Consider the following 26,367-nt stretch of genomic DNA (forward strand, 5'->3'; position numbering starts at 1 on the left):
CCAGGAGAGGCAGTGACATATCTTTCATCACCTGGAGCTTTCTGTGATGGCTTTGTGTTCCAGGTCCTTTCCCCATGTGTTACCTGGCTAGTGTTTCAACAGTCAGGTGAAAGGAAGTCGAGCCGTTGGTTGGGCGGTAGAGTATGCTGGCTGCCAGCAGCAGGAATTCTGGCTATAATTCAGGCACACCTGGATTGGGCAGGGGAAAGCCCCTTTAGGTAAAGCAAAGGTGACAAAGAACAGAGACTGTGAGAGGTATAGGTATATGGTACATAGTAGACCTGGGAGGAAGACCTGGGAGGAAGGCAAAGGCATCAATTCCGGGGACGTCGGTTTCTGGGAACCTCCAGGGCAAGGGCCGGTCTGGAGAGTGTGGCTAGGAAAACAAGGATATGCAGCTTCTATGTTCCAGAGCCCCAAGAGTTGGCAAGATGGTGTAGACTTGTGGGTGCTCTGTGTGCCTTAGCCTCTCCAACAAGGACAGTTCTCCCACAGCCCCACAGGGCCCACGGAGGGGAACCTAACGCTGGAATGTGACATCTTGGTAGGATGACTCCAGCATGCACCTGCAACACTGGTGGTGGGTAGTGACTCTCCCATACCCCTGTGGAGCCCCGTCCATTCCAAGGTTTGTCTCTTAATGACCTTGCTCTTAATCCTTATTAAAATCAAGGATAAGGCTGAGGGAAATCGGTCCTACCACTGACCTTTCTGCTTCATAGTTCACAATTACCTGAAGACAGTGATGAAGAACCTGTCTACCCCAGCGTGTGTGTCAGCTTGCTGATGGTTGTAGTTGGGTGTGCTGACCACAGATTATATAGTCTGTAAGATTAAGTAAGACGATGAAAGCTAGGATAAATATTATGTCATTGAATGTAGTAAGATGTAGCTGACTTACTGAAGCAAACACATCAACTCTCAAAGGAATTGCTTAAGTTTTATATCTGTGCATTTCTTATGATGTAACCTGAAGAATTTGGTGGCTCCAGAAGGCATCGGATGCACATTTATGAGAATACGTGAGCCCGGTGTGAGTTGTCTGGGCTGTTCTACATCACGACATTACAATGCAGGCTCAGGGACATGATTTAGAATATCATGTGTTGAAGTGAACAAAAATACCTATCCAAAGGGGGATATCTTCGAAGTCCTGTGGGCAATGCATCTTGATTCATCATCATAATAGTCTTCCAAAACAGAGCCTGGATTCCCTCTGATGGATCCTGGCATCTTTGCAGTGCAGGGCGTGAGCCCTGGTCAGGCCAGAGGTAGATTAGGACATCTACTTTCCAGAGAGAGAAGAATGGGTTTACTTGCAGGCATTAGTTCTAGGAAAAGGCGTTGTCTTCTCATAAGGATTTTGAAGAACAAGGCTGAGAGCAAGGGTGGAAGTTAAGTGGGCATTGCTCTTGGCAGACACATATATAGAAGGACGGGAACAGCAGACAGAGTAGGCAGCGGCTACACCTGAGACCTCAGCTCATGGCACAGGGCTCCTGAGCTGGGATGACCCGACACAGTTGTGTCAAACTGAATGACAGTAGTATCCTTTATCCACAGACTTTTCCCCTCAGTTCCAGTTACCCACAGCCAACCACAATCTGAAAATGTTAAATGGAAAATTCCAAAAATAGACAATGCATCTGTTTTGAATGGTGAGTCACTCTGAGAAGGATGAAGTCTAGCGCTGTTATGTTCCATCTTGCCTGGATAATGAATCAGTCCTTTGTTCATTGTGTCCATACTGTGTACTATATCCACCCATCTGTTGCTTAGTTTTGGTTTCCAGATAACTGTGGCAGTGCCTTAGTGTGGTGATGCCCTAACCTTTACAACTTCAGTCTTCTGATGCTGTGTCACGATGCTGTGCCATTCGTCTCAGCTCGTCTCACTGTGTAGATGTTATATCATTTCATAGTCTCACAAAAAACAGAGGGTCAGCACAATGAAGCAAAGTATTTTGAGATGAGCGTAGGGACAAATGGAAAGAGTAATAATATTTACAGTTAATTACAGTAGATTTAAAAAATATATTTATTTAGTGGAAAGGCACAGAGGAAAGTAGGAATCATCCATTCACTGATTCACTCTCCAAATGGCTACAATGGCTAGAGCTGGACCAAGCCAAAACCAGAAGCCTAGCGCGCCACCTGGACGCCTCGGGTGAGTGGCATGGTCCAAGCACTTGGACCGTCTTCCACTGCCTTCACAGGTGCATTAGCAGGAGCTGAGTTGGAAGTAGAGGAGTCAGAACTCAACAGTCGCCCCAATGTGGGAAGCTGGCATCAGACTTGCTGTACCACAGTATGCATTGACGGTTGCTCAATTGATGGTTTTTGTTCACCTCTCACTACACCTATTCATAAACATTAGACATTGTCATGGGCCTCTGTGTAAAGGAGGGAACAGGACACATGGTCACCCTTGGAACTCTGAGAAGGGTTCCAGGAATCCTGTGGGTGCTTGAGTCCCTTATGTATAACAGCACCGTGCTCACCTGTCCCTTTAGTGCTTTCATTCCAACTCCACCCCCAAGATCACCTATCACACCAACACAGTGAAATACTCTGCAGTTATTTGGGACACTATGATCTTCAGAGAATGGCAAGGGCAGTGTCTGTGTATAGTGAACATAAACACACCTTCTATAAAGTGATTTTGATTTGTAGTTGATTGATTCTGTGGCTGGGTGGAGTTCAAAATTATGTGGGGTCTGACTCTATAGGATTTGGTACCCTCTGAGATTTTAGGTGCCAAGATGTTGTGCAAGGTGTTGTGCAAGGCGCGTGAAGCAGAGAAAGCCCTCCCTCACCTGCTGTCTGCTGGAGGCACTTGATTAGAGCCAGGGCAGCCCTAAAGGAGCGATCAGACCCCATGCTCCTGGTGATCTTAACCACTTGTGTGTCTTACCCACCTACATAATCCTAGCTGCACAACCCTCCCTGGAGCTGCTGAAATCCATGCTGGGGAAGGGCTTCTCCCTGTTAATGTGCCTGGGAAAGCAAAAGAAGACCCACATGCATGGGCTCTTGCCCTCATATAGAAGACCCAAAGGAAGCTCCAAGTTGCTAGCTTCAGTCCAATCCAACCTGGCCATTGTGACCAGCTGGGCATGATGGGAGATTCTCTCTCTCTTTCTCTCGTGAGTGAACAAGTGGATGGAAGATTTCTCTTTTTCTCTCTCTCTCTTCTCCCTTTTCTCCATAACTCTGCCTTTCAAATACATAATCCTTAAGTTAAAAAAAAAATTAAATCCACAATGCATCCTCATGGGACAGTGGAGCCACTACAAAAAACAGGACATAAATGATGTATCACAGTCACTCGCATTCAATGCATCCATGAGGGCTCTCCAGAAACCACATGGCTGCCTGCGACGGCCTTGGGTGGCCACCGAATTATGCTAGCAGGAGCCTCATTGATATGATGGCGTTTTAGTGGATTCTAGGTCAGAGACGTCGCCACAGCCCTTGGAACACCAGGTGCTTCATTGTTCCTGCAGGAAGTTATTTCCTGTGCCTTTCAACCAGGGAGATCAGAAGCAACTCCTAGCTCATAAACCTGCCTTGACCTGTGGTGTTGGCTCTCTACCCTGGCTCAATGCCATCTGAGAGGGACCAGAACCACCTAGATCCAGGGTTGGCAAAGACAACCTCTGAACCAAACTTAGCCCAGTCCATGGGCTATTTCCTTATGGCCTGCGAGCTAAGCATTGTTTGGATTTTCAACATTTTTAAACAGTTGTAAAAAGAAGAGAGAGATATGGAACAGGTGAAAGAGAATACATGGAGCTTGTAAAATCTAAAAGAGTTCCTCCCTGTGCCTTAATGGACATGTTTTTTCCCAGCCTGATCTGGAGTGTTCTACGGAACCTTGTATTGGCTGCCTGCATTGATGTCACTGCTTTAACTGGAGCAAGCAATCAGGAAGCGGCAAGTACATTGGAACACTCAGAAAGTCACATGTTTCCTCCCCAGGACAGGATTCAGGAACTCAAGTCTGCAGCCGACTTCTAGAGGCATCATTGGTTTGGGCATGCTGGGACATCCCTCTTAACATGAAATCATCGCATCTCACACCTTCCAACACACACAGCACAGTAAAGTTTACTTCACTCTTTCAGGCATCATATTCTGGAAAACCTGGTCCATCCCATTCACAAAAAGCTGCCAGCTCTAGGGAGAACATAGAATAGGAAGGAATTCCACAGAAGGGCACAGACAGAATGATTCAGTCAGTTCACAATCAGCCACCTTCATCTCACAGAGTAACAAGGACACAGAGGAGGAGGGCACACCTGGGTCTCCCTGGCTACAGCTGCAGCTGAATGTCAGTGTCCAGTGCCAGCAGCCAACAGTGACTGCCCGCACTGACCATCCTCTGACATGACAGGGCTAGTCAGTCACAGTAACGATCAAGAACCTTAGGCCCTTTCCAGCCTGGAAGTTAAACATTTTGTAGGAAGAAATAAGGATGCCATGTATGCCTTTGTGTCTCTTCCCCACAGGCCCTGAGTCAGCACCATAAATAGGGGGCTTAGGGAAAGTGCTGGGCCTGTCACTCAGAAGCCACTAGCCCATAAGACAGAGGGATGGTCTCTGGAAGATGTGATTGAGACACTGGAGTGCTTAGATAACCTTTCATGGGCAACCCTAAAACAGGGCACAACACCCCCTGGATGATGACTCCCATCGTAATAGGCATAACACATGGACATGGCTGTGGTCACCAGCGTACTGTCAGGCGTAGGGAGCATGTGTTTCACAACCCCACGGCCTAGAGGTCTCGGGTGGAGACTGAGGTAATGTTTCCTTGCTTAAATATGGCAAGGGGCTTAGTGAAGTGCAAGCTCTGGCTTCCACCAAGCAACACCGGGTTCCTGCACCAAGGGACCAGAGGAGAGAAGAGAGGCCATCCTGGAGACCTCGAAAGGATCTACATAAAGAAGGTGGCAGTGCTGCCACCACACACAGCATATGTTTGGAACTTGGGTGGCTAACTGAGCATTTCTCAGTGCCACCACACACAGCTGAAATGACAACTGTAAAACCACAGCAGTAAAGCTTTCATTACTAGCAATCAACTGTGGTATGGAAATATAAAATAGAAACTTCCAGAAACAGACATTCAATATTTTTTAAATTGTGCACCAGCGTGAGTAGCATGATGAAATCTCTCACCATCCAGCTCTGTTCAACCCAGGGTGTAAATTATCTCTGTCCAGTGTCCACATTCATGCATTAGGGACTGTGTAGTAATCTGAATTATGATAGCAAAATGGCATAGCCTTTGTAGAATATCATCTTTTGTTTCAGGCTCCTGAGGGGGGTCTTAAATTCTATTCCCTTGAGTATGGGATGGGGAGAAAGGGGGCCTACAATTTAGCAATCACAGCCTGAAAAGGGACTTAGCACCCCTGGAGTTGCTCTAGGTCATCTGAGCAAGCAAGCTCCCACTCCAACTAGATATAGCCTCCAGGCAGCTGCAGGAGTTTGTTCTAAGAATGCTTCCTGTGTGACTTGCCCTATGACATGAGACCAAACACCAGCCTGGAGATGCACCTGGCATTTGGGGCAGAGGGATAGGGGAGTATATCCCGTGAGGGATGCTGGTTCTGCACTCAGATGCCCACTGATGGGTGCCCAAGATGTTGGGGCTCACGTTGCGCCCCTTGGTGAGAATCATGGTGCACCTGAGCCTATATTCTGTTCCCAGGGAATGGGTATTGTCAATCACAGACCTCTGTAGTTAAGCACATGGCTCTCATGGTGCAGTTGATAAATTAAGTCCTGCAAGGGCCTAGCAGCAGCCATAATGACATAGATCCATGATAACAATATACATGACTAAATTTCCTAGGAATGGGCAGAGAGGCTGGCATCATTGCTTATGAAAGCATCTTCAACTCAAGGGAGTTCATGCTGAGGAACAAAATTGTCAGTTTATATCTTAATTCCCCTTTTCCTTCATACTGCAACACTCCTTCTTATCTTTGGGGGATACCTTCCAAGTCTTTACCAGCTGTGCAACAGCAACAGCCTGACGTCTGCTGCTTGAAGCAGTGAGCTTAACCTGTTCCTTCGGCCACCATCCTAATAAGGATGTTGATGTCCATAAGGGCTGTCTACTCTATGGCCATAGTGATACCTGGCTTCCCATTTGCCTTCCAGCTCCGCATCACATGAGGCAGGAAGAGCCTCCCTCCATGGGGCCTGGTGCTCCTGGTACCTGACACACTGATGGATTTTTCTTGCACTCCACCCAAGTTTCTCTCCAGCCACTGAGCTGGAGCAGGCTCCAGGTATAGGGTAGCTATAGCAGATTTGGTCTGTGACAACTCCAAATAGTTATTGCCCATAGGCATGGCTGAGGAACTCAATGGAGACACAGCACACGTCACAAGTCAGCTGCTGTGGGGACAGGCAGGTGTTGTGAAGGAAGAATGTGGGTCCCAGGAGAGGGGGACAGGGACATCCTTGGTGCAAGGGAAGTAGATGATGCCTGCTTGCATGATCCAGGAAGAAGGGCAGGTTCTAAGCTGTTAGTCTGTTGATAACCAAATGTGAATGTGACCCTTCTTATTTTGGGACCAGAGATTCGAAACAGCTAATGAAGTCCCCTGCCTGCCACAGTGGAAAAAAGTCTCACTGGGGACCCCACACCTCATCCTCATTCCTAAGGACCCATGGATGGATGGCTCCAGGTGTCCACCGAACTGAAGCGCTGTGTGTTTCCATAAGGAGGTTGTCCTCAGGCTGCAGACATGTTGGCAGTCGCAGCCTCACAGTGCAGATATTTCTGTTTTGCTTGTTTGTTCTCAGTTCTGCAGATGGCTGCTCAAGCTCACGTGCAAACATCTGGAAAGTCTACCCTCAGCTGGGTTTCTGCCATAGGTGTTTGTTGCTTCAGTTCAGCTTCTGGCTGTCTACAGTTTTCCTAAGCGTGAGCTGGAGAGGTTCTGGAATAGACAGGGAGGTTAATGCCTTACATGTGTCTCTCAAACAGGGGCATTTTTATGCCCCTGGGGCAGCAGGCAGCCATGCACTAGTGATCTCAGGAAGCCACAGAACTGTGGACACCACTTCTCGGGTCATCAGGTTTTCCTGTGATTTTAGGTGTCCATTGATTTCATATTGCCCCTAACAGGCATGGGTGTGTTAGGGAGCTGTGTGTATAGAGTTCTCAGAAGTTAGTTAGAAGGACACAGCCCTTGAAGATATCTTCTCAGGGCTACAGGACCACTTTAGCTGTACCCCCATATCTTAGTGCTAGGAATCCCAGAACCTTCCACCCTATAGAGTACCAGAGACTTTGCAAAGCATTGCTTTCAAAGGTGACCAGTTTACCCAAGTCATTTAAGAAAATAAAGGGTGAAGCAGCCGCCTGGAGCTTTGTGGGAATGAAGTTCCATGTGCCAACCAAACTCACAGAGCCCCAGACTCCTGGAGCCACATAGTTCCCTTGGTGTGAGGATGGTTTCCAGGATGAACTGTATGATGCAGGAAATCAGATCAAGTAGACCCTAAATGGGCCTTCTCTGAGGCTGAACTAGGGCCCCCCTCTCTCTCCTGTAACCTGCTCATCAGCCTTTAACAGTGGCAGGTTCATGAGCTGGGCTGGCACAGGCATCTAACACTGGAGCTGCTACTATGCTACACACACTATCCCAGATACATGCTCATGTTCAAGCAGACAGTGCAGCCCTGGGGAGGATACGGCTCAAAATATGCAGGAGTAGAGTCTGTGAAGTTGGGAACTACACAACGGTGAATTACCTGTTGGAGACCCAGGAACCTTGAAGCTTGGTATGCACGCATAGATCTCGGGAGGGAGAGACCAAGCTGTAAAATTTAAGCAAAACTCTTCCATCTGTGCACCACCTGTAAGTAAATCCCTATAGAGCTTTGCTTCCAGACACCTGTCTTACTATAGATCTAAACCATAGGCCACGGAGGGTGATACGATCAGCAATGTCTATCCCTGGATCCAAACAAGTTGCTTGGAGTCATGGACTCGACATGGAAACTGGGGTTTGATGTTGATGCTTCTGTGATGTAAGGAACGTGCAGCAGGCGAAGTCCAGGCACGACACTGGGGCGTGTCTGACTGTGGGAAGGCAGAGCCCACAGGGAGCAGAATCAGCGGGCCCTACAGGATCACTTCTGAGTCTAGCTAGCCTTGCCTGAGTTTGAGTTCTGATTCTGCTCCTGACCCTAGTTTCCTGTGAGTGTGCACTCGCTCAAGCCCTCGGGTCCCTGTTTCCCAAGTGTGCGACCCAGGGGCAGTTCTGGGCTCCCAGCTCTGGCTGTTCCCTCTCTGGCACAGGCATCTAAGGAGTAAACCAGTAGATGGGAGCTTTCTCTCTCTCTCTTTCTCTCTCTCCCCTTCTGTGTCTCTGCCTCTCAAAAATGTTTTATGAAGTTAATTCTTATGGAACTCTTATCAAAATGTGCACCTATTTTTCACACAAAAAAAGAGTCAGGCAGAGAACTGTTCCTTGCTTAGGGAGCTTGTCCCACGAGGGACCGACGCCCAGAAAAGGGGGTTGAGCTGCAGAGACAATGGGACTAACAATGACTGAAGCCCAGTTGTTTCTATAGGAAGAGCAAGTGGTTAGGGGTTGATTTAGCAGCCATGTGAAGCCAGGCTGCTCCGTGAGCAATACTGAGTCTTCCCATACCTTCTCTGTTTGCTACTCTACCCCAGGGCACCATAGGAACCAGTTGACAGGGGTGGCCCATGCAGGGGAGTGAGACCCTTGCCCACACTTCCATTAGGAAGGACTCTCCCTGGCAGACTTCCCCTTAGCACCGAACCTGACGTGGGTCTTCAGGCCAACCAGACTGCAAAGGCTGCTGAGAAAGAAAGAGTGAGCCGCTTCCTGCCCCGGCCTTGAAAGCATGGGGGGGGGGATAGAAGAGTTGTGCCACTATTCCTTTGCAGCTCCTTAGGACACTCATGCTAAAACTGCACAATATACAGAGGTGGGGCCCAGTGGGAGGGGTTGGGTTCATGGGCACAGGCTCCTAATAGATCCAGGAACTGCCTAGTAGGTGGCTTGGCTGTTTGCTGCAGAAGCAAGTCTGTTTCCTGCTTTCTGTTTGGTGCTCACTCTTGCCCAGGAAGTCACTCAACTTCAGTCTACTTTAACTGTGAAATGAAGGGTTAAGCTGGGTGAGCTCTGAGGCGCATCCAACATGGAGGACTTTGTCTTAAAATGGCAGCTCCCCTTGGCCTGCTTGGCAAAGGGATGCATAACCATGGAGAATGAGGTCCCTGGTTTTGGGAAGCACCTGGGAGCTGGCCTGGGCCACATGTTTGGTTTCTCTTCCTTCCACTGTGTCATCTGAAGTGTGTCCTGAGCATCTGGCCTGACAAGCATCTCAGAAAAGCGTCCCAGGCCGAGCTCCCACTGTCATGCCTGGTCAGGAAGCCTGCGAGCTGTTCCCCACCAGCTACCTTGGGATGCTCCTTGGGAGCGGGGGAGGCTGAGTGGTGGAATGAATAACAGGCAGTGGGTGGTCAGGTACAGCTTTCAGGTGCTGCAGGGGGTGCGGTGGACATCCTTCTCCCTGGTCCTGTCTCTGTTCCATTGCTAAAGCGGCTCCTTCACCACCTGTAAGAGACAACTGAAGTTGGGGTTCACACTCCAAGGTGACCAAACCTGGGTGTGAACCCCAGCTCGACCACACACAAGTGGACCACTCTGGGGGAGTTGCTTGTCCCATTCAGTGCTCAGTGTTACGTCAGCAGGTGGTGGAATGGTGGTGAAGAAGCAGCATGGTGGGGTGTGTGTGTGTGTGTGTGTGTGTGTGAGTGATTCATGGGCCTCCCAGTCCTGCTCAGCTCTGGGTGCCACCGTCACACCTGAGTGAAGTTAGCAGTACCTTTCTCACCATTCTGGTCCCCAACCCCTTACCGAATGGGCCAGGCACTGTTCTTGCTTATGCTTGAGGGGTGGGCTTCAGGACTGGCCAGGCACAGAGTGCTTCCAAGAAGCCAATCTCGGCTCCCTCAGGAACCAGGCATCAGTTTGCACCACACTGTGACCTCAAAGCCAAGTCTTCCTCCCTGGCCCCGGCTTGCTCCCAAGTGTACCCCCTTTGCTTTAACCACCAACTCTCTGTGTAGCAATGGGGCTGCTGGAAGGCTCATAGGAGTAGGGGGGATGTCAGAGGAAGATCCTGGGATTTCACCTGCTGAGAGAACCAGGGAAGCCTGGCTTCTGCACAGTGTCCTGGTTCATGAAAGTTTGTCAAACACTGCCTACAACATATAAGGGAAAGATAAAGGTATAGTAGGAGAGAATCAGAATAGGTACCCACAGCAAGGATGGAGATCAAGGAAGTGACGTTCCGAGAGCAGATGGAGACTTAGATGCAGGGTCCCCAATTTGGAGACAGGCCTGCATCCCTGGCAAGAGTCAGGAGACAAGGCTGAGGTCCTCTAAAGCACAGACTGGCACCCAAGCATGGAGGAATGGCACTGAGTGAAAAATCAAGGCATCCCATTGGAAAGCAGGACTGGGCAGGCAGATCTGCTGAGGAGCCAACGGACCAGAGTACCTTCCTCTCCCAGAGTAGGATCAGGACCAGGAATGGTGGCTCCTGTTTCAGTGCTTCCCAGCACAGAGGTCAGGTCCCCGCAGCCAGGCGTCATCATCACAGCCACAGCGGAACGTGTCATCCTCAAGTATGGTGGCTCCTTGCTCCATCTCACGTGTCTCGGACACCTTAAAAAGATTTACTTATTTATGAAAGGTGTGTTGACTTATGAGACAGACAGGAGCACAGAGGAGTCTTCCCTCAGCTAGTTGTCTCCTGCAAAGAGATCAGGAGCTGTGTCTTGGCCCAGCTGAGTTCAAAATGCTGGAACTCCATCCAGGTCTCTGACCTAAGTGCCAGAGCCCAAGAACATGGGCCGTTTTCCAATGCCTTCCCAGGTACATGAACAGGGAGCTCAATCAAAAGCAGAGCAGCCCTGATTCAAGTGAGCAGCTGTATGGCATTGTGGGCAACGCTTTAACCCAGTGTGCCTTAATGGATGCATTCTGAGTTTTGCTTCAGTGGTGACTTTCACCCCTAAGCTGGACCATATAAATGGATGCCGTCATTTTATCTGAACTCCACCACAGTTCATTGGGTGAAAACTGAGTGTGTATGTTGATCTCCAGCAAGGTGGATAAAACAGGAATTCTGGTTCAGAAGCTCTTCAATGAATCCTGAGATTCTGTGTTTGTGGCAGGCTTCCACGGGCAGCGCACGCTGCTGGGCGAGGTCCCACACTAAGAGGAGCTGTCCCCTTCTCACGTGTGACTGACTGCACCGTTCTCATCCTTGCAGAGCTGGATCCTGTCCCACAACAACTCTTCATCATGTTGTTAGTGCATGAGATTGCTAATAGTAGCAGCAATGGAGTGGCACTTAGTAAACAAATTATTAGCATTGGCCGCCTTCCCCACAGCTGTGCACGAATTTGCTCCTTTAATCCTAATGCAAACACAGGTAATATTGCTATCTCAGTAACAAATGTCGGAACCAAGGAAGAGACTCCTTGCTGATAATCAACAGCAACAGATTTAAACCCAAACATCCCTTACTTCAACCCTCCCTTCCATGTCTGTTATCCTCTCCATGTGGCAAGGTCAGGCCAAGAATCCCACAACCTTACCTCGCCCTACTGAGGACTTCATGGGTTGGGCATCAAGCGTCAGTCGAGCCCTGCCATGTGTCAGGCTTTATCTAGAGGTTGGCAGTCTGTCCTTAGTACATTCCCCTGAAAGCATGCCATCTCCAGCCAGCTCACCACGCCTCCATAGGGTCCAACCTTAAAGTTGCTTGCCAGGAATGCAAGCTGTCATTTCTCTGTCAGTTTTGTCATGTTTGAGTAGAAACAGCCTTGTGCTTCTCTCCAGCGACTCCTCAGCTCACAGAATCTACACCGAGAGATCAGTACCTGACCTCCTTGGGATCCAGGACTGGCTCTGTGCAACACAGCCTGCTCATATCTCTGCTTTTCAGGGGAATGGAACGTGGTTCTGAAATGCCTGGGGATTCATTAAACAAAAGCATGAAGGCAATGAGATAAAAGACAGACAGGACTCTGTTGGATACACCGTCCCCAAGGTTTCTGGGTGAAGCCAATCAGCCATCCACCAAACAACCTTCTGATTCCTTCCATGGTTAGTGCTTGAGAGAGCCCCAAAGCCCCTGGGTTATCCTCTATCCACTGTGCTGCCAGACTCTGGCAGAAAAACCTGCAGAAGCTGGGAGAGGGATAGGAGATCTGGGTGGTGCCGTGATCATGTCCAATGTAGTCCATGAGGCAGTGGGGGTGAGGGTGGGCATCGTTGCAAGAAGGTTGATGATCCTAAGCATGCATCAGGCCTTAGGCTAAGACTAAGCTGGGGTACCTACGACTCCAACTGTAAGTCTGCTGAGTCAGAGGACTGGACTGGTTGACCCATCCGTGCCCTCACATATCTCTGAGTCAATCTCAGCGACTTTTTAATCCACTGGGATTTTGCGGGTTCTGTGTGGAAGGCAGAGGAGCTGATGCATGAGAGCCTGGGCCAAGCCTACTTCCCAGTTGAGAACAACAAGGCTTACAAGCAGCCTGACGGCTTCCTGGATGCCCCATTGCTCTTACCCCACAGCGTGTTGGTGAGCAGAGTGTAAATGAATGAGAAACAGATGGATTTAATTTCCCTTGAAATTAGGGCTGGGTGAGCCCAGCCACAGTTTGGAATTGCTGAATGTCTCAAGCTATTATTTTTTTCAAGTGCTTTTGGTTCAGAAAAACCAAAGCCATGGTTTGCAAAGCAAGCTTCTCCTCATTTATATGACCCCTTGTGTATTTTCATGGAAATTTGATCTGTGTATTTCAACTTCTTTACACTTCACCTATCAAAAATGCATCATGAAATTTCCAGAAAGTCTGAGAAGTGTTTTGGAATCATTTTTCCAACTTTTTAATTTCATTATTGAGGAAAGGAAACAGTGAAGAAAGTTGAAAAGTGTATGTGGCTGACAAGAGGGCTTTGGGTGGAAGTTAATGGAATAAAGGAGTCCGTGTCCTAGAACTACATGTGTAAGAGATGTGCCGTCACAGTGCACTTAACAGATGCACTTGGAAATCTCCTGGAAAATGAAGGGAGAGGTGTGTGCTTTAGTAGGATCCTCGGAAGGTTGGGAACACAGCTCTGTCATTTCCAGCTATCAAGCCCTGGGTCCCTGGAAAGCCATCAATTGAGGGAAGAAATGGAGCATCCTTGCTCTGCCCAAATCTCTCCCATCCTTCTGTATTTCTTCTCTTTCTAATATGTGTGAAAATAAAGTTGCCTTTAAGTTCATGGGAGCAGCTTTCTGCTGGCAGGTATGTGCCACAGGCGGCAAGGGCAGTGGGGTTGGAGAGTGTCCAATGCCATTCTTATTTCCAAGACTCACTGGGACCACAGGCTACTCTGTGAATCCTGAAGAGCTGCCTTTTTCTCAAGCTCAGCTTTGGATTCCAGGAGACCAAGGACGACGAAAGTGGAGTGAAGCCGCCATCCCAGGTCTCACTTAACATAGCCTTTGGACAGATCACCTCCAAGAACACCCTATGTTCACAGTGGTGTTTGCAGCAGGAGGAGCAAGGAGGAAGTGGCCAGCTTCTTGTGGTGTCTGGCTGAGTTTGTCTCAAGCGACCAGGAGACATGCTCTGGGACTCTTAGAAAAATAATTGGAAAAGGTGTGTCGATCTGGGCAACAAGCGCAGCCTCGGATGACATCAGAGAATATAGTCTGGGGTGATGACTACATCAAACAGTTCCATCCCCAGGCCAATGCAGAAAGCACAAATGCAGGCTGTAAATCTCTCGCAAACCACCTTGGAAAACTCGAACAGGACAGTATGGTAATGCAACAGCGAAGTCAGACAGCTTTAGGGCTCTCAAGGCTCCTCTGTGGATATGTTATTGTGTCTGTATGTGTGTGTGATTTCAGCCATGGGAGTGTGAGTGTGGACTCTGTGAATCTTTCTGACCAAGACAGCTAATTCTTCCATTCTTTCTTTTCTGACCCATAAGGAATTGGACTATCACGTGTCCACATGGTTTAACCACAGCAGACTCCTGTGCAGAACGAATCCTTGTTCTCTGAGGAAGGAGGACTCCTTGTGTGTGAGGAAGGAGAGGCAGATTTATTCGTTGCAGGAGTTGGTGGTGCCTAGTCTGACAGCTATAAACACTAAACTTGGGTCCCCCACTCATCACTGGTCATCCCAACACCAGCACAGCAAGAAATAAGGCAGCGTAATGTAGGACATTTCAGTTTTTGAGTTTAATGGTGCTTTCATTAGTTTTCTGTTATTGTGTAACTCAGTGGTCTAAAGCAACCAGCATGTATTTGTCTAAAAGTTTCTAATGGTCAAGAATTTTAGAGGGGTGGCTCAGTTAGGTGATTCTGATTCAGTTTCCCAGCAGTGATTACAACCTAATTCACAAATGAAGAGAGATTCCCCTAAACTGCGTATGTTTATCTGTGAATAGCGCAGCCCCACATGGGAAAACGTGTGCTGTGACAAACCATAGGATATTCAAGAACTTTGAGGCAGGAAGAAATTTTCCAAATAAATTAGCTGGTTTTATTAGTTTGAGTGGCAGAGAGATAGAAAAGAAACCGGGAAAGATCTGTCATGTGTTGATTCATTTTCCAAACACTTACAACACTTGGAGTTGGGTAAGGCTGCAGCCAGGAGCCTGGAACTCAATCCAGGTCTCCAACATGAGTGTCAGAGACCAAGCTACCAGAGCCATCATTGGCTGCTGCCCAAGGTGCATATTGGCAAGAAACTGGATCAGAAGCAGAGTATAGAGGGCTTGAACCCAGGCACTGAGAGCCATGATGGAGGCTGAGGTTTTACAGGCAAAACAAAGGGATGATATAGGTTATTCTAAAACAATGATCCTTGGCTAACAAGAATCAAGAAGAAAGCTGGTGTCTGCTCAAACTTCACCTGGCAGGGTTGTGGGGCAGAGTTCCTCACAGAAGTGTTCTCTGTGCTGCTTGCAGTGGCCTCTGTGTTTCTGGCAGTCTTTGCAATAGTCTTCGTTCTTTGGCACACATGCATGACACTCTTTTCCACAACCTTCTGCTTGATTTATTCTTCTGTTGGGGCTTGATTCAGTGAAGTGTCTGGAAATTTCGCAGGCTACCAGAGTTGGTGTTGGCAGGATCCAGTGTTGCCCAAGGCCCAGTGGGTGTGAAGCATGCTTGTTGATGGGAGGCTCTGCCTGCTGCAGTTAGTGGCTGCTGCTCTTGGTCCTTGCCAGTTAATTCTCTCCCTGGGGCTTCTCATGACACGGTAGCTAGAATTTTTCTGAGATTGTGATCCAAGAGAGAAAGCCACAGGGTCTTCTATCTTACGTTGTGCTTTTCTTGCTTTTACTTAAGATTCATGTATTTATTTGAAAGTCAAAGTAAGAGAAAGAAACCTACTTTCCATCCACTGGTTCACTGCCCAGATGGCCCCAGGCGCTTCTTCCAGGTCTCCCACATGGGTAATAGAACTCCAAGCACTTGGGCCATCCTTTGTTGCTTTCCTCAGATAAACTAATGGGGAGTGGGATTGGAGGTGAAGCAGCCAGGACACGAACCAATGGCCATCTTGGAGGCCAGCAGCACAGGTGGTGGTTTTACCTGTTATGCCTCAGTACCAGTCCCTAGGCTCTGCTTTTTCAGGACAATACCAAGAAATATGTGGGCAGGTGGATTTGGTCTCACTTGAGACAAGTGGCTTTCTCCCTGCTCTGTGTCATATCAGGTCAGCCTCGAAATAAGATCCCTTGCAGCATACAAGGCCTCAGATGATGTGTCCAGCATCACAGACTCACGCTTTTCTTCGGCAAGCCATTCTGTTATATGTTTACATTAAACATCAGAATTACAGAGAGAGTGGAAGAGAGATTCTGAATCTGTTGGGTCACTCCAGATGGTTGCAAAAGTTAAGGCTAAGCTAGGGCTAAGCTAAACTGAAGCCAGCAGCCAGGAGCTCCTTCTAGGTCTCGCCCATGAAATACTTGGACTGTCTTTCACTGCTTTTCCCAGGTCTTGAGCAGGCAACTGGATTGGAATTGAAGAAGCTGGACATGAACTGGTACCCATATGGGATTCTGGTATTGCAGGTGGTGTCTTTACCTGCTGGACCACAGCGTTAGCCACCTGCAGCAGATATAAGTCGATGCTGGTTGTACTAAATAGAATTTGCCAGCAGGTTCATTGTCAGGCACAAATAAAATCGGTAAGAGCAGGTTTTAGATGTTGTTCTAGGCAGGTGAACAAAACCATGCATTCCAGGAAGGGAATCTGTGGCTGCCAGAATGCCGCGCTGCCAGCCCAGAACCACAGTTTCATGCCTGCTGTAAACAAGCTGTCTGTCTCCCTATCCTCAGAACACAATGTAGGCAGTGCAGTGGACATGGGTAGCCCAGTTCTCAGCCAAGGTCATTCCAAGAGCAAGCAGCACTTGAGAAAATGGGGCAGAGCCTTATCCAGTTTGGGGAATTCTGTGCATCCCAAACAACGCCGCCCCTCCAATGGGCATCAGCACTGGGCCCCAGGTGACTGTGGTCGCTCTTGAAAACATCTTGCTTATTTCCCAAATAGAATCTTCAAGCTGTACCAGATTTGTTCATCTCCAAAACTCTATCAGAGAATGGCGTCTTCACAACAAAAGACCTGCCTGCCCAGTAGACTGTGGCAGTGAATGAGCCAAGGTTCCCAAGGTGAAGGTTCCGGAAGAGCCACATGGGACTGTTAGGAACAGTGTGGGTGTGGTTTCCTCAGGAAATAGCTTGGAGAGCAGCTTCTGTTGTGTGGGACTCGACTGTGGGTTATTGTTTGAGAGTCACAGCCCTACCTCTGTCTCCTTCATTCTTAAAAGAGCTATGGATGATAAGAGACTATGTTTAGGGATGCAGTACCAAAAGGATGTTGTTAAGGGCAACTGGATCTTTAATTGTTGACTCATCATCCTGGAAAAATTGAGTAGTACGAGATGAGACAGGGAGCTTCACTTTGTATTCTCTGATTGAAAGGAAGCAAAAGAACTTCCTTCAGGCACTGCTATAAAATAACATCTGAGCACGATGTTAGGCCTTGGGCATTCCCAACTTCTTGTGGCTACTATCCCAGGAAAAGATCATTTTTCAAGCGTTTATCTCAGAGCTTTCTTAGGTCATGCTTAGTCAGTCTCTATCCAAAAGCCACTATAGCAGTGTTTTCATTCTAGTAAAAAGGGAAGAAACTCAAAACCAGAAAGTTTGCTTTATTGTATTTGCTGTGATTTTGCAGGCTAGAGTAATCCCATATGCCAGAAACAGAACAACAACAAAAATAATGTTACAGAGAAACACAGGAAAACAAAAAATGGCTGGACAAAAAGAAGTATAAATTCATAGCAGGTACAAGGACATACAACTCATTAATCAGTGCACAATTAAGTTCAGGGGGACAGGTGTACACACATTAGTTTGTGTGAAATTTGCAGCGATGCTCAAACGGCACTTGGTCCTTGAGAAGACCAAGCCCAAGCACAACTTAAAAGAGTGAAACAAACACCTTCCGCTAGAGGCAGGGCTGGGAGACTGGATATTGCTCTGTCTGTAGCCAGAGTCACAGGCACACTGGAGATTAAGTACATGTTGCCAGGGGTTACAATCTGTGTGTCATTTGGGATTTCTTTCTCCATAACATGTCCGTGAAATTCATTAAGTACGTTTTTGGAGTGGATCCTTTCTAAAGGGAGATGTTATCTACCAAAGCCTTCTTTGGGTAACTTAAAATTCCGTGACACCCTACAGAAACCATTCCTCAAAAACAGCTCCAAGTTGGCTGTCAGCCTGCCTTCCTCTCCTGGTTGCTATTTAATACTCATGTCAGCACATAACCACGGCTTCCTTCTGTGATCTGGGGGTTTGTTTTCGTGAAAATTCCCTGATACAATCATGTTTCCTGTAACAATTTGATTTAGTACAACATCCTTAATCCAAAAATTTGATTGCAGATGAAAGAAGATAGCTAAACTCCAGTGAATGAAAAAAGAAAAAAAAAATCTCTTTGAACTTCCTTCCAATCACCTTTTTGGAAGCACTTTATTTTTCCATTATAATAAGCAAATCTGTAAGACTAACAATAACGGCAATAATAAACTTAGAGGTCACTCAAGCCTCCGAATCAACACGTCTGATTTGGTTTCCTGGAGTCGGTACTCTGCAGTCAACCACAACAGTTGGAATCTGAGTTTGAATGGTTCTACCTGGTTGAATGCTTTGGAGAAGTGGGCATTTTCTTAAGGGGATGAGAATTAGAGGAGTCATGTTAAGAAGGACACCATGAGGTAGGAGATAGGAAACTCAGCGATGGGCTTTGAGGTTAATTCCATGAGCGTTGGAGAGTCTGGGCAGCAGTGCACTTGTGAGCCTGGGACACGAGGGCGCTGGGTCTTTCCTCGTTAGGCAGGCTTGAAGAGCATGCTGCTCATCCCTGCACCTGTTCCCTTGTGTTTGGCTAATTTGCTAATGGAGAAGATGTTTTCAAAATTCTCTCTTCTGTATGCTTAGTTGTATGAATTCTACATCCTCACACAGAGAGACCTGTATTTGCTTTTTCTCTAGAGAAGAACATAATTTGGAAGGATGTAAGCATGCCATGTAGGTTTGCCAGATTGAGCAAATTAACGAACGATGTTTCCAGCTACGTTGGAGGGTTTCTCTGTGAGTGACAGGGGCCTGTCTGCTGCCATGTAAGGTAGGAGTGGGGTAGCTGAGATTTGAACTGGTCGTCCAATCTAGGATGCTGCTATGGAAGGTAGTGGCTTAATCTGCGCACAATACCTGCCCCATATTTGAGGGTCTTTCTAGTGCCTAGGCCATTTTGTAATTGATTGAAAGAAGTAGAATACAGGACATTCTAATAACGTGTACAAAACACAGAGATCACTAGGTACAGGACAAATCTTGATGTAGAGTGTTCCCACTCTCTGGTATTATCATATCCATGTGGCCTAGACCTACATTCATGACAGCCTTGGCTTTTACATTTGTGTATCAGTTGTGTTAACTACCATGATTCCTTCTTGTAATTTTATTTTTTTTTAATTTTTTTTCCTTCTTGTAATTTTATTAGGCTTGAACTTTAATCAGCAACCTTCTCTTTTTACATGCCACCAACTACCAACTTAAAAAAAAAAAAAAGCATTCTTGTCATCAATTTTTGGAAATCTAGATGTCCACAACTTTTAATTTGAAGTGATTGTTTTCTAGACTTCAAAATTCCCTAACTTGATGGGATAGCTAGGCAATGGGATTCAACAGTCAACCCAGTATGGATCAAGTTAAAAGGAAACAGTGCAACAGGAGAAGGAACAGAAAGCATAGATGGGGTGAAACGGCTGCAAGTTTTATTTTTGCCTCACGTTTCTTTTTCCATCATGCATTTAGTGGAAAAACTTGGGGAAGAAAATAGTTGGATTTAGCCCATTAGTGTTTCTTAAGTCTAGGCGTAATTACCTTTCCTGGGAAGGCAGAGAAGTCAGTGCGGGTCGGCTGTGCACAGAGCCCACAGACCAGCTTCTCCCTGCGAAGAAGGTCTTTTTTACGTGGAACTTGAGTTGATCCACAGTTACTTTGCCTTTCTCTCACACTTCTCCCAGTGCCTCTCTTACTCTGAAGACAGATTCTTTCAGAATCCTTTTAAAAACACAATCACAACTGTAACAAAAGAGTGGCTGAAAAACACTAATGCTTTCAAAGTAGAAGTGACTATTTTATTCTTCAGATGCCGATCAAGTTTTACTCGAGTCGTCTTGCAGAGCTAACTCTGGAGACTCTCGCACTGCTCAGAAATCACATGCACATCGAGAACAGGAAACCACTCAGGCCCGTCCACAACCCAGAGGTTGGCTTCTGAGTTATTCTGATGAGAGAGAAACTGTTTGCCAAAGGTGAAAATGTTTGTTTTCTTAGTCATTTAGCGATTTAAAATGTGAACCCTCAGTCTAAGTTTACGTCTTAAATAAGAGCATCTTAGACCTACACAGAGTCGAATAATCACACGCTGGATCTCAATTACATACCACAGACCTTGGAAATCTAGACTTGAAATGCTAATACCTTTCATTTAAAAAAAATCATATCATGGCATGCTATGAGAAAATACCACTCAAAGCTAGTTATTTCAAAAGTTTAACAGGCAAGGAAAAACTAGCCGGAATGAAAGCTAAGACTGAGGGACTGATAGTCTTCATTTCGTCACATGGTCAAATGTCTGACCCTAACCACGACAGCACAATATCATAACCAAGCCCTAGATAATCCTCCCACACCCTCTTCTCCCCTCCCGTCCTTTCCTCTCCTTTCCCTTCCCTTCCCTTTACTTCACTTCTCTCCATCTGATAAGTATGTACTGAGGAACCTAACAATGGAGACAGAAACATACCAGAGTAGAAATGTCACATACTGGAGTATAAATGTCATTTTTAAAAGTACCTTTATGGGGTCCAGCGGGTAGCCTGGCAGCTAAAGTCCTTGCCTTGCACATGTAAAAATCCCATATGGGTGCTGGTTTGTGTTTTGGCAGCCCTACTACCCATCCAGCTCCCTACTTGTGGCCTGGGAAAGCAACAGAGAACGGTCCAAAGCCTTGGCACCCTGCACCCACGTGGAAGACCTGGAAGAGGATCTGGGCTCCTGGCTTTGGATCAGCTCAGTTCTGGCTGTTATGGCCACTAGGGGAGTGAATCAGTGAATGGAAGATCTTCCTCTCTGTATCTCTTCCTCTCTGTATATCTGACTTTCCGATAAAAATAAATAAATCTTTTATTTAAAAAGTACTTTAATTTACACTTGGTAATATTGAAATCCTTGTCCCAAACTGAAGACTGGTGAGTGATTTTGGCTTCACCGTCTGAGGCCATCAGCTACAAGGCGGGATGTTAGTATCGGTCTCACTAACAAGATGAGACACGCTTGGGGATGACAGTGATGTGCTCATGTTTTACTTCTTAGTTTCTCAAATGGAGTACATTTTGTAGAGTTTGACTGAGAAGGCCTAACGCATTTGATACATTTCAAACTGTACAAGGTATTTTGAGTTGAAGATCTTCTATTCATTGGAATATGCTCTAGTTGAATGTTAAAAACTGTTGTGATCAGCAGTCTGTCCAGATGTAATCAAATGAGATTGCTACCTGCATCTGTGGTGACTGTACCAACTGGAGAATGTTTTGTTTGAAATAATAACAGTTCAGTGTATCTGGGAAAGAAGAGCTGCTTACTATCGCACGAACAATGTGGTTTATTGATGTGTACGTGGGCTGGTTTTCAAGACATTCTGAGTGTTTGTATGTGATACAACCTATAATATGAGCAAGTCTTACAAATGTGAAAATTGGCATATGAAATGAACATGAAAAATATTTCTAAATTTTATGCTGTCTCATTGTACCATATAAAATATAAGTGAGCAAGGCTGCTAATATTGATCACATTCAAATGAAAATTGACATAAATACTGTAACATTTCAATAGTGCAATAGAAAAGCTGTAAACATGCATGTAGCATTAGTTTCCCATCAAATACACTACAACATACATAAAATCAAGAATAATAACTAAAATAGCTAATGTCTGACTATACCAGCATATTTTCCCCTGAAGAATGGAGATGTAAAGCACTCTCACATGAAATTATAAGCAAAAACAACTTAAAAATTCGTGAATAACTAAAGACACACTCCTCCCTTTTGTGTATGTATTGGGATTGCTGTTTTCCAAACCTCGCCGCTTTGCCCTCACACCTGCATTATAGCCATTCTACCAAGTGTAGGACCAAAGGGTGATTCGCACATTTCCCCCCCTCATGGAAGAGCATTCACAGCTAAGGAAACCAAGATACACCCAGATTTTCCTAGTAACTTAGTTTACTTCCCTTGATTTTTTGGGGTCTCAGGGTTCCTGCTCTAGTGGACTCCAATACCAGTAACCGTCTTCATGGAAGACTGTCCCATTCTTTCATCCACGATACTCTCTGTAACGCCTGCAGAGCGTGTGTCCATCTGCATGCATATGTAAGCTTGTGTGAGGAAGCGCTCACAGAGGATCGTGCACCCACCTGCCTGTTCAAGGCCTTTTACTTCATTGAGCACACACATGAAATGGGAATCCCCTGTGGCACACTTAACTCATCACAGCCCATTGATTCTCTGCAGGGCACCAGGCACAAAACATTCCTTCTCAAACACTAAGTCATAGGAGACTTACTGAAATGCTGAACATGTTCTTTACATGGTATAAGACTATCAGATTTTATTCACGGATCAAGAAACCATCTTGTATTTAGGAGTTCCTCAACCCTTAGCCACACAGAAGCTTACAGTTCCTTTGTGGGCAAGATGATTTTAACAGATAAGAACGGCCATGGGTGAAAGCAATATTGGTCTGGAAGTCAACGTGAATGTGGGATCCAGCGCATCACTCTCCCGTGTGGTTTCAGAAACACGGTGCAGAGAGCTTTTCAAACTTTGGTTTGGACTTGGACTTCATGAGGGTCTGGTTAGGACACAGACACTGATTCTGCAGGTTCAGCTGGGGTCCAATCATCTATATTGCTAAGAAGTTTTTCTATGCTTATGTTCCTGGTTTAAGAGCCATATTTTTGAACAGAGAGGGGTAAGAGTATCAGCTTTATTTGGAGATCTTTTCACAAGTGTTATTTGCTAATATGGTCAATTTCACTCCAGTCCACGGAACATATGTAAAAACACAATTATTGTATTTTATGAGTGTTGAATCTCCTCATCAATCCTTTTGGAGGCATTGCCAGACAATCAGTATATAATCTTTTTTTTTTTTGCTTGAACAAGAGGAGTATTTTTAGAGCAATGATACGAAACTGACCCACATTTCCAATCTGATACCCAGATTAAATAAATACCATAGATCATTGCTGATATTCTTACATGGAGGTGCATTTCTTTATGCTGCTTCATCCCAGAGGGCATTTTCTTCTCTGCCCTACACCAAGTTCTTCCAAGAGTAGCCCTTCTTCTGAAAGTTTGCATTGCGAGAGTTCAGTTCAGACAAGGCACATCGGGAACCGTCTCAAGCACAGAGAAATTTGGCTGGCCACCCAACCAAGGAAAAAGATGGTTGCTGTATGTCTGTTTGGGTATTCTGAGTGGGTCCTCATGTTTTGTTTCTCCTAGAGGACACTTGGGAGCCCCCGTCTGTGGATCAGACGTTGCTCTGTTGTAGCAGCAGGGTCCTCAGCTCCCTCTCCCTCTGGTCCTCCTGCCTGTACTTCTCCTCCAGCTTCTGCTTCTCAGAATCTGCGCAGTAAGGTGTGCAGTCTGCACTCTTGCGGATCTGCTCAAACTGGCTGAAGTCCGCCACGTACTTTCCATTTTTGGAGAGCGACACCACAGGCACAAACTCAAAGCCCCAGTAGATCTCCTCCGGGACATAGGAGGTTCGGCTTTGGCAGACAGCGCTGGTGGACTCCACCGTGGCATTGAGCAGGACCACAAGTTCAAACTCCTTCTCCTTCAGGTTTTGCGGAGTGAGGTCTCGCAGGGGGCTGGTCTCATCCAGCACGTGGTAGAAGGTCATGGGCAAGATGAGGAAGGGGCTCTCAGAAGAGGAGTCCACGTGGAATTTGACTGTGGCTTGGTTGAGCAGGATCCGCTCTCCCTCCTTGGTGACGTGGGTCTGGAGGAGCTTGCCGGAAAGCTGGCATTGGATCAAAAGGCTCTTCCTCATGTTGGCCACCTGGATCACCAGGCACAGTTTGCCGTTCTGCTTGGTGATGACTGCACAGTGGCTGAACTTGATGGTCTCGGCACGCTTTTTGGGTCTTGCGATTTTGGCCAGGAAGGTGCCCGTGATGAAGATTTCAATCAAGGTGGTGATGACCAGTTGAGCCACCAACAGAAAAATGGCGTGAGGACACTCTTCCGTGATGGAGCGGACGCCATAGCCAATCGTTGTCTGGGATTCCAGGGAAAAGAGAAAGGCCCCCGTGAGAGAGTCCACTTTCATGATGCAAGGGGTGTGATTAGAAATGTGCTCATTGGGTTCTAAGTCCCCATGGATGAAGGCAATACCGTAGTAGATCACTCCAAAAAGGAACCAGGTCATCACAAAAGTGGCAGCAAACAGGGTGAGCTTGTATCTCCACTTCATGTCGATCACGGTCGTCCACAGGTCTTGCAGGTACAGCAAGTATATGCCATCCACTTTGTCGATCCTCACGTTGCTGTGTCCACTCTTGGACATGACTCGAGGCCTATGGGCCTTGAGTCCAGCCCCAGTGGTGTGCTTCACCAGAGCGGCACTGGGCATGCCCATGTGAAGGCTGTCCATCATCAGGGTCTTGAGGCCACCTAAGGAGACGACCAAGAAAGACAGCTCATTACTTTCATAACTAGAACGGCCAGAAAAACAAAACTAGAAGAATCACAGAAAACTAGTACGAATGGACAGCCAACCCTCAGTATCCATGGAGAATTGGATCTTGCATGCCCTGAGGATACAAGAATCCAGGCCAATTCAACTCTGTTTTATTAAATTGTGTCAAATTTGTGTAGATATGAAATCATCCTTATGCTTTTAAGTCATCTCCCCACTATTAACTGCCAAGTACTATTGGAATGCTATGAAATAAGTTATTATATAGCACTATATAGGAAATAATGACAAGAAAGAAAATATGTAGACATTCAATATATGCCCCCTTTTCCCCAACTGTTTTTGACCTGAGGTTGACTGAAACTGAAAATAGGAACTCCTTGGGTACCCGGGCCAGCTGCTCAAGGTGGACTTTGGGAGGCAAGTTCAGCTGACAAGTTCACTCAGAACACAGACTTGGATGAAAAGCAAGTATGAGTTAAACATCCACTCCGCACTTCACCAGCTGTGGGAACCCAGGCAAGTTGTTTAACCTCTCTGGACCTCAGCTTCCTAATTTTGAAAACAGGAGGAAAGGCTATTTCTCAGGTTTGCGAGATGACTAAATGAGAATCGTGATCACCAAACAAGTTCATAGTCGACAAAATGGTCTCATGTTTTTCTTTGTGATATTACAGTCAGGCATATAACCCTGAGTGTCATGAACATTTGTTGATGACTAAATTTGTTTAGCTTAAATCCACCACCCATCACAATAATGATTGATGTGACAGTGAGAATACTAACATAAATTATAAGAACTTAAGTAGCAGGACCAGCATCATGACGAAGTGAGTTCAGCTGCCACCTGTAATATGAGCATCCCATTTGAGTACTGGCTCAGGTGTCAGCTACTCTACTTCCAAGCCAGCTCCTTGTGAACATGCCTGGGAAAACACTGAAACATAGTCCAGGTGCGTGGGATCCTGCCACCCATGGAGCAAACTGGATGAAATTCCAGGTTCCAGCTTTGGCCTGGCTCAGCTGGGCTATTTTAGCCACTTAGGAAGAAACCAGAACATGGGAGATTTTTGTCTCTCTCTGTATTTCCCTCTCTCTCTGTAACTGTGCTTTTCAAAATTCATAAAAAAAAATTAGCTGTGTGGCACTGACAATTTTTAAAAGCTTGTTTATTTATTTGAAAGGCACAGTTTCATATATATATATATATATATATATATATATGAGATAAATATTTGGAGATAGAGTTTCCATCCACTGGGTTACTACCCTTTATTTATTTATTTATTTATTTATTTATTTATTTATTATTTTTAATTCATTAATTACATTGTATTATGTGACACAGTTTCATAGGTACTTGGATTCTCCCCACCCCTCCCCAAACCCTCCCACCATGGTGGATTCCTCCACCTTGTTGCATAACCACAGTTCAAGTTCAGTTGAGATTCCCCCATTGCCAGCATATACCAAACATAGAGTCCAGCCTCTTATTGTCCAGTCAAGTTCAACGGCTTCTTTGGGTTACTACCCAAATGGCCTCAAAAACCAGAACTTGGCTGGTCCAAAATCAGGAGCCAGGAGTTTCTTCTGGGTCTCCTACATGAGTGCCAGGACCCAAGGACTTACACCATCTTCCACCATATTCCCAAACACATTCTCAGGGAGCTAGAGCAGAGTGTGGCAGCCAGGACCTGAATTAACACCTGTATGGGATGTCCCTCCTGTAGACAGAGCTGCAACACCACAGCCTTGGACACAGATAATTTTTTTAAACCCCAGCTTTTTCAGGACAGTTTTTATAACAGCAACTCTTCCCCACCTCCCTCCCCATTTGGAGAATTTATCACCTCTCCTAGTTCTCGGCGAGGATGGAATAAGCTTAGAGCATAAACATATTTTCAGCAAGCAATTAAGCT

At 46.3% G+C, this 26,367-nt stretch overlaps 1 protein-coding gene across 3 annotated transcripts in view; it reads right to left on the reverse strand.

Annotated features, from left to right (window-relative positions):
- Positions 1 to 23,264: 23,264 nt before the first annotated feature.
- KCNJ15 (potassium inwardly rectifying channel subfamily J member 15) overlaps positions 23,265 to 26,367 on the reverse strand; it is a 45,469-nt gene continuing 42,366 nt past the window's right edge. For all 3 annotated transcript variants that reach the window (XM_004594110.3, XM_058661626.1, XM_058661625.1), the window contains exon 3: positions 23,265 to 24,423. In XM_004594110.3, the coding sequence (XP_004594167.2) occupies positions 23,276 to 24,406 (1,131 nt within the window). In that variant the 5' untranslated portion in view covers positions 24,407 to 24,423 and the 3' untranslated portion in view covers positions 23,265 to 23,275. The remainder of the gene's footprint in view (positions 24,424 to 26,367) is intronic.

Source organism: Ochotona princeps, chromosome 3 (assembly GCF_030435755.1).
Source record: "Ochotona princeps isolate mOchPri1 chromosome 3, mOchPri1.hap1, whole genome shotgun sequence".
In the NCBI taxonomy this organism is placed as follows: domain Eukaryota; kingdom Metazoa; phylum Chordata; class Mammalia; order Lagomorpha; family Ochotonidae; genus Ochotona; species Ochotona princeps.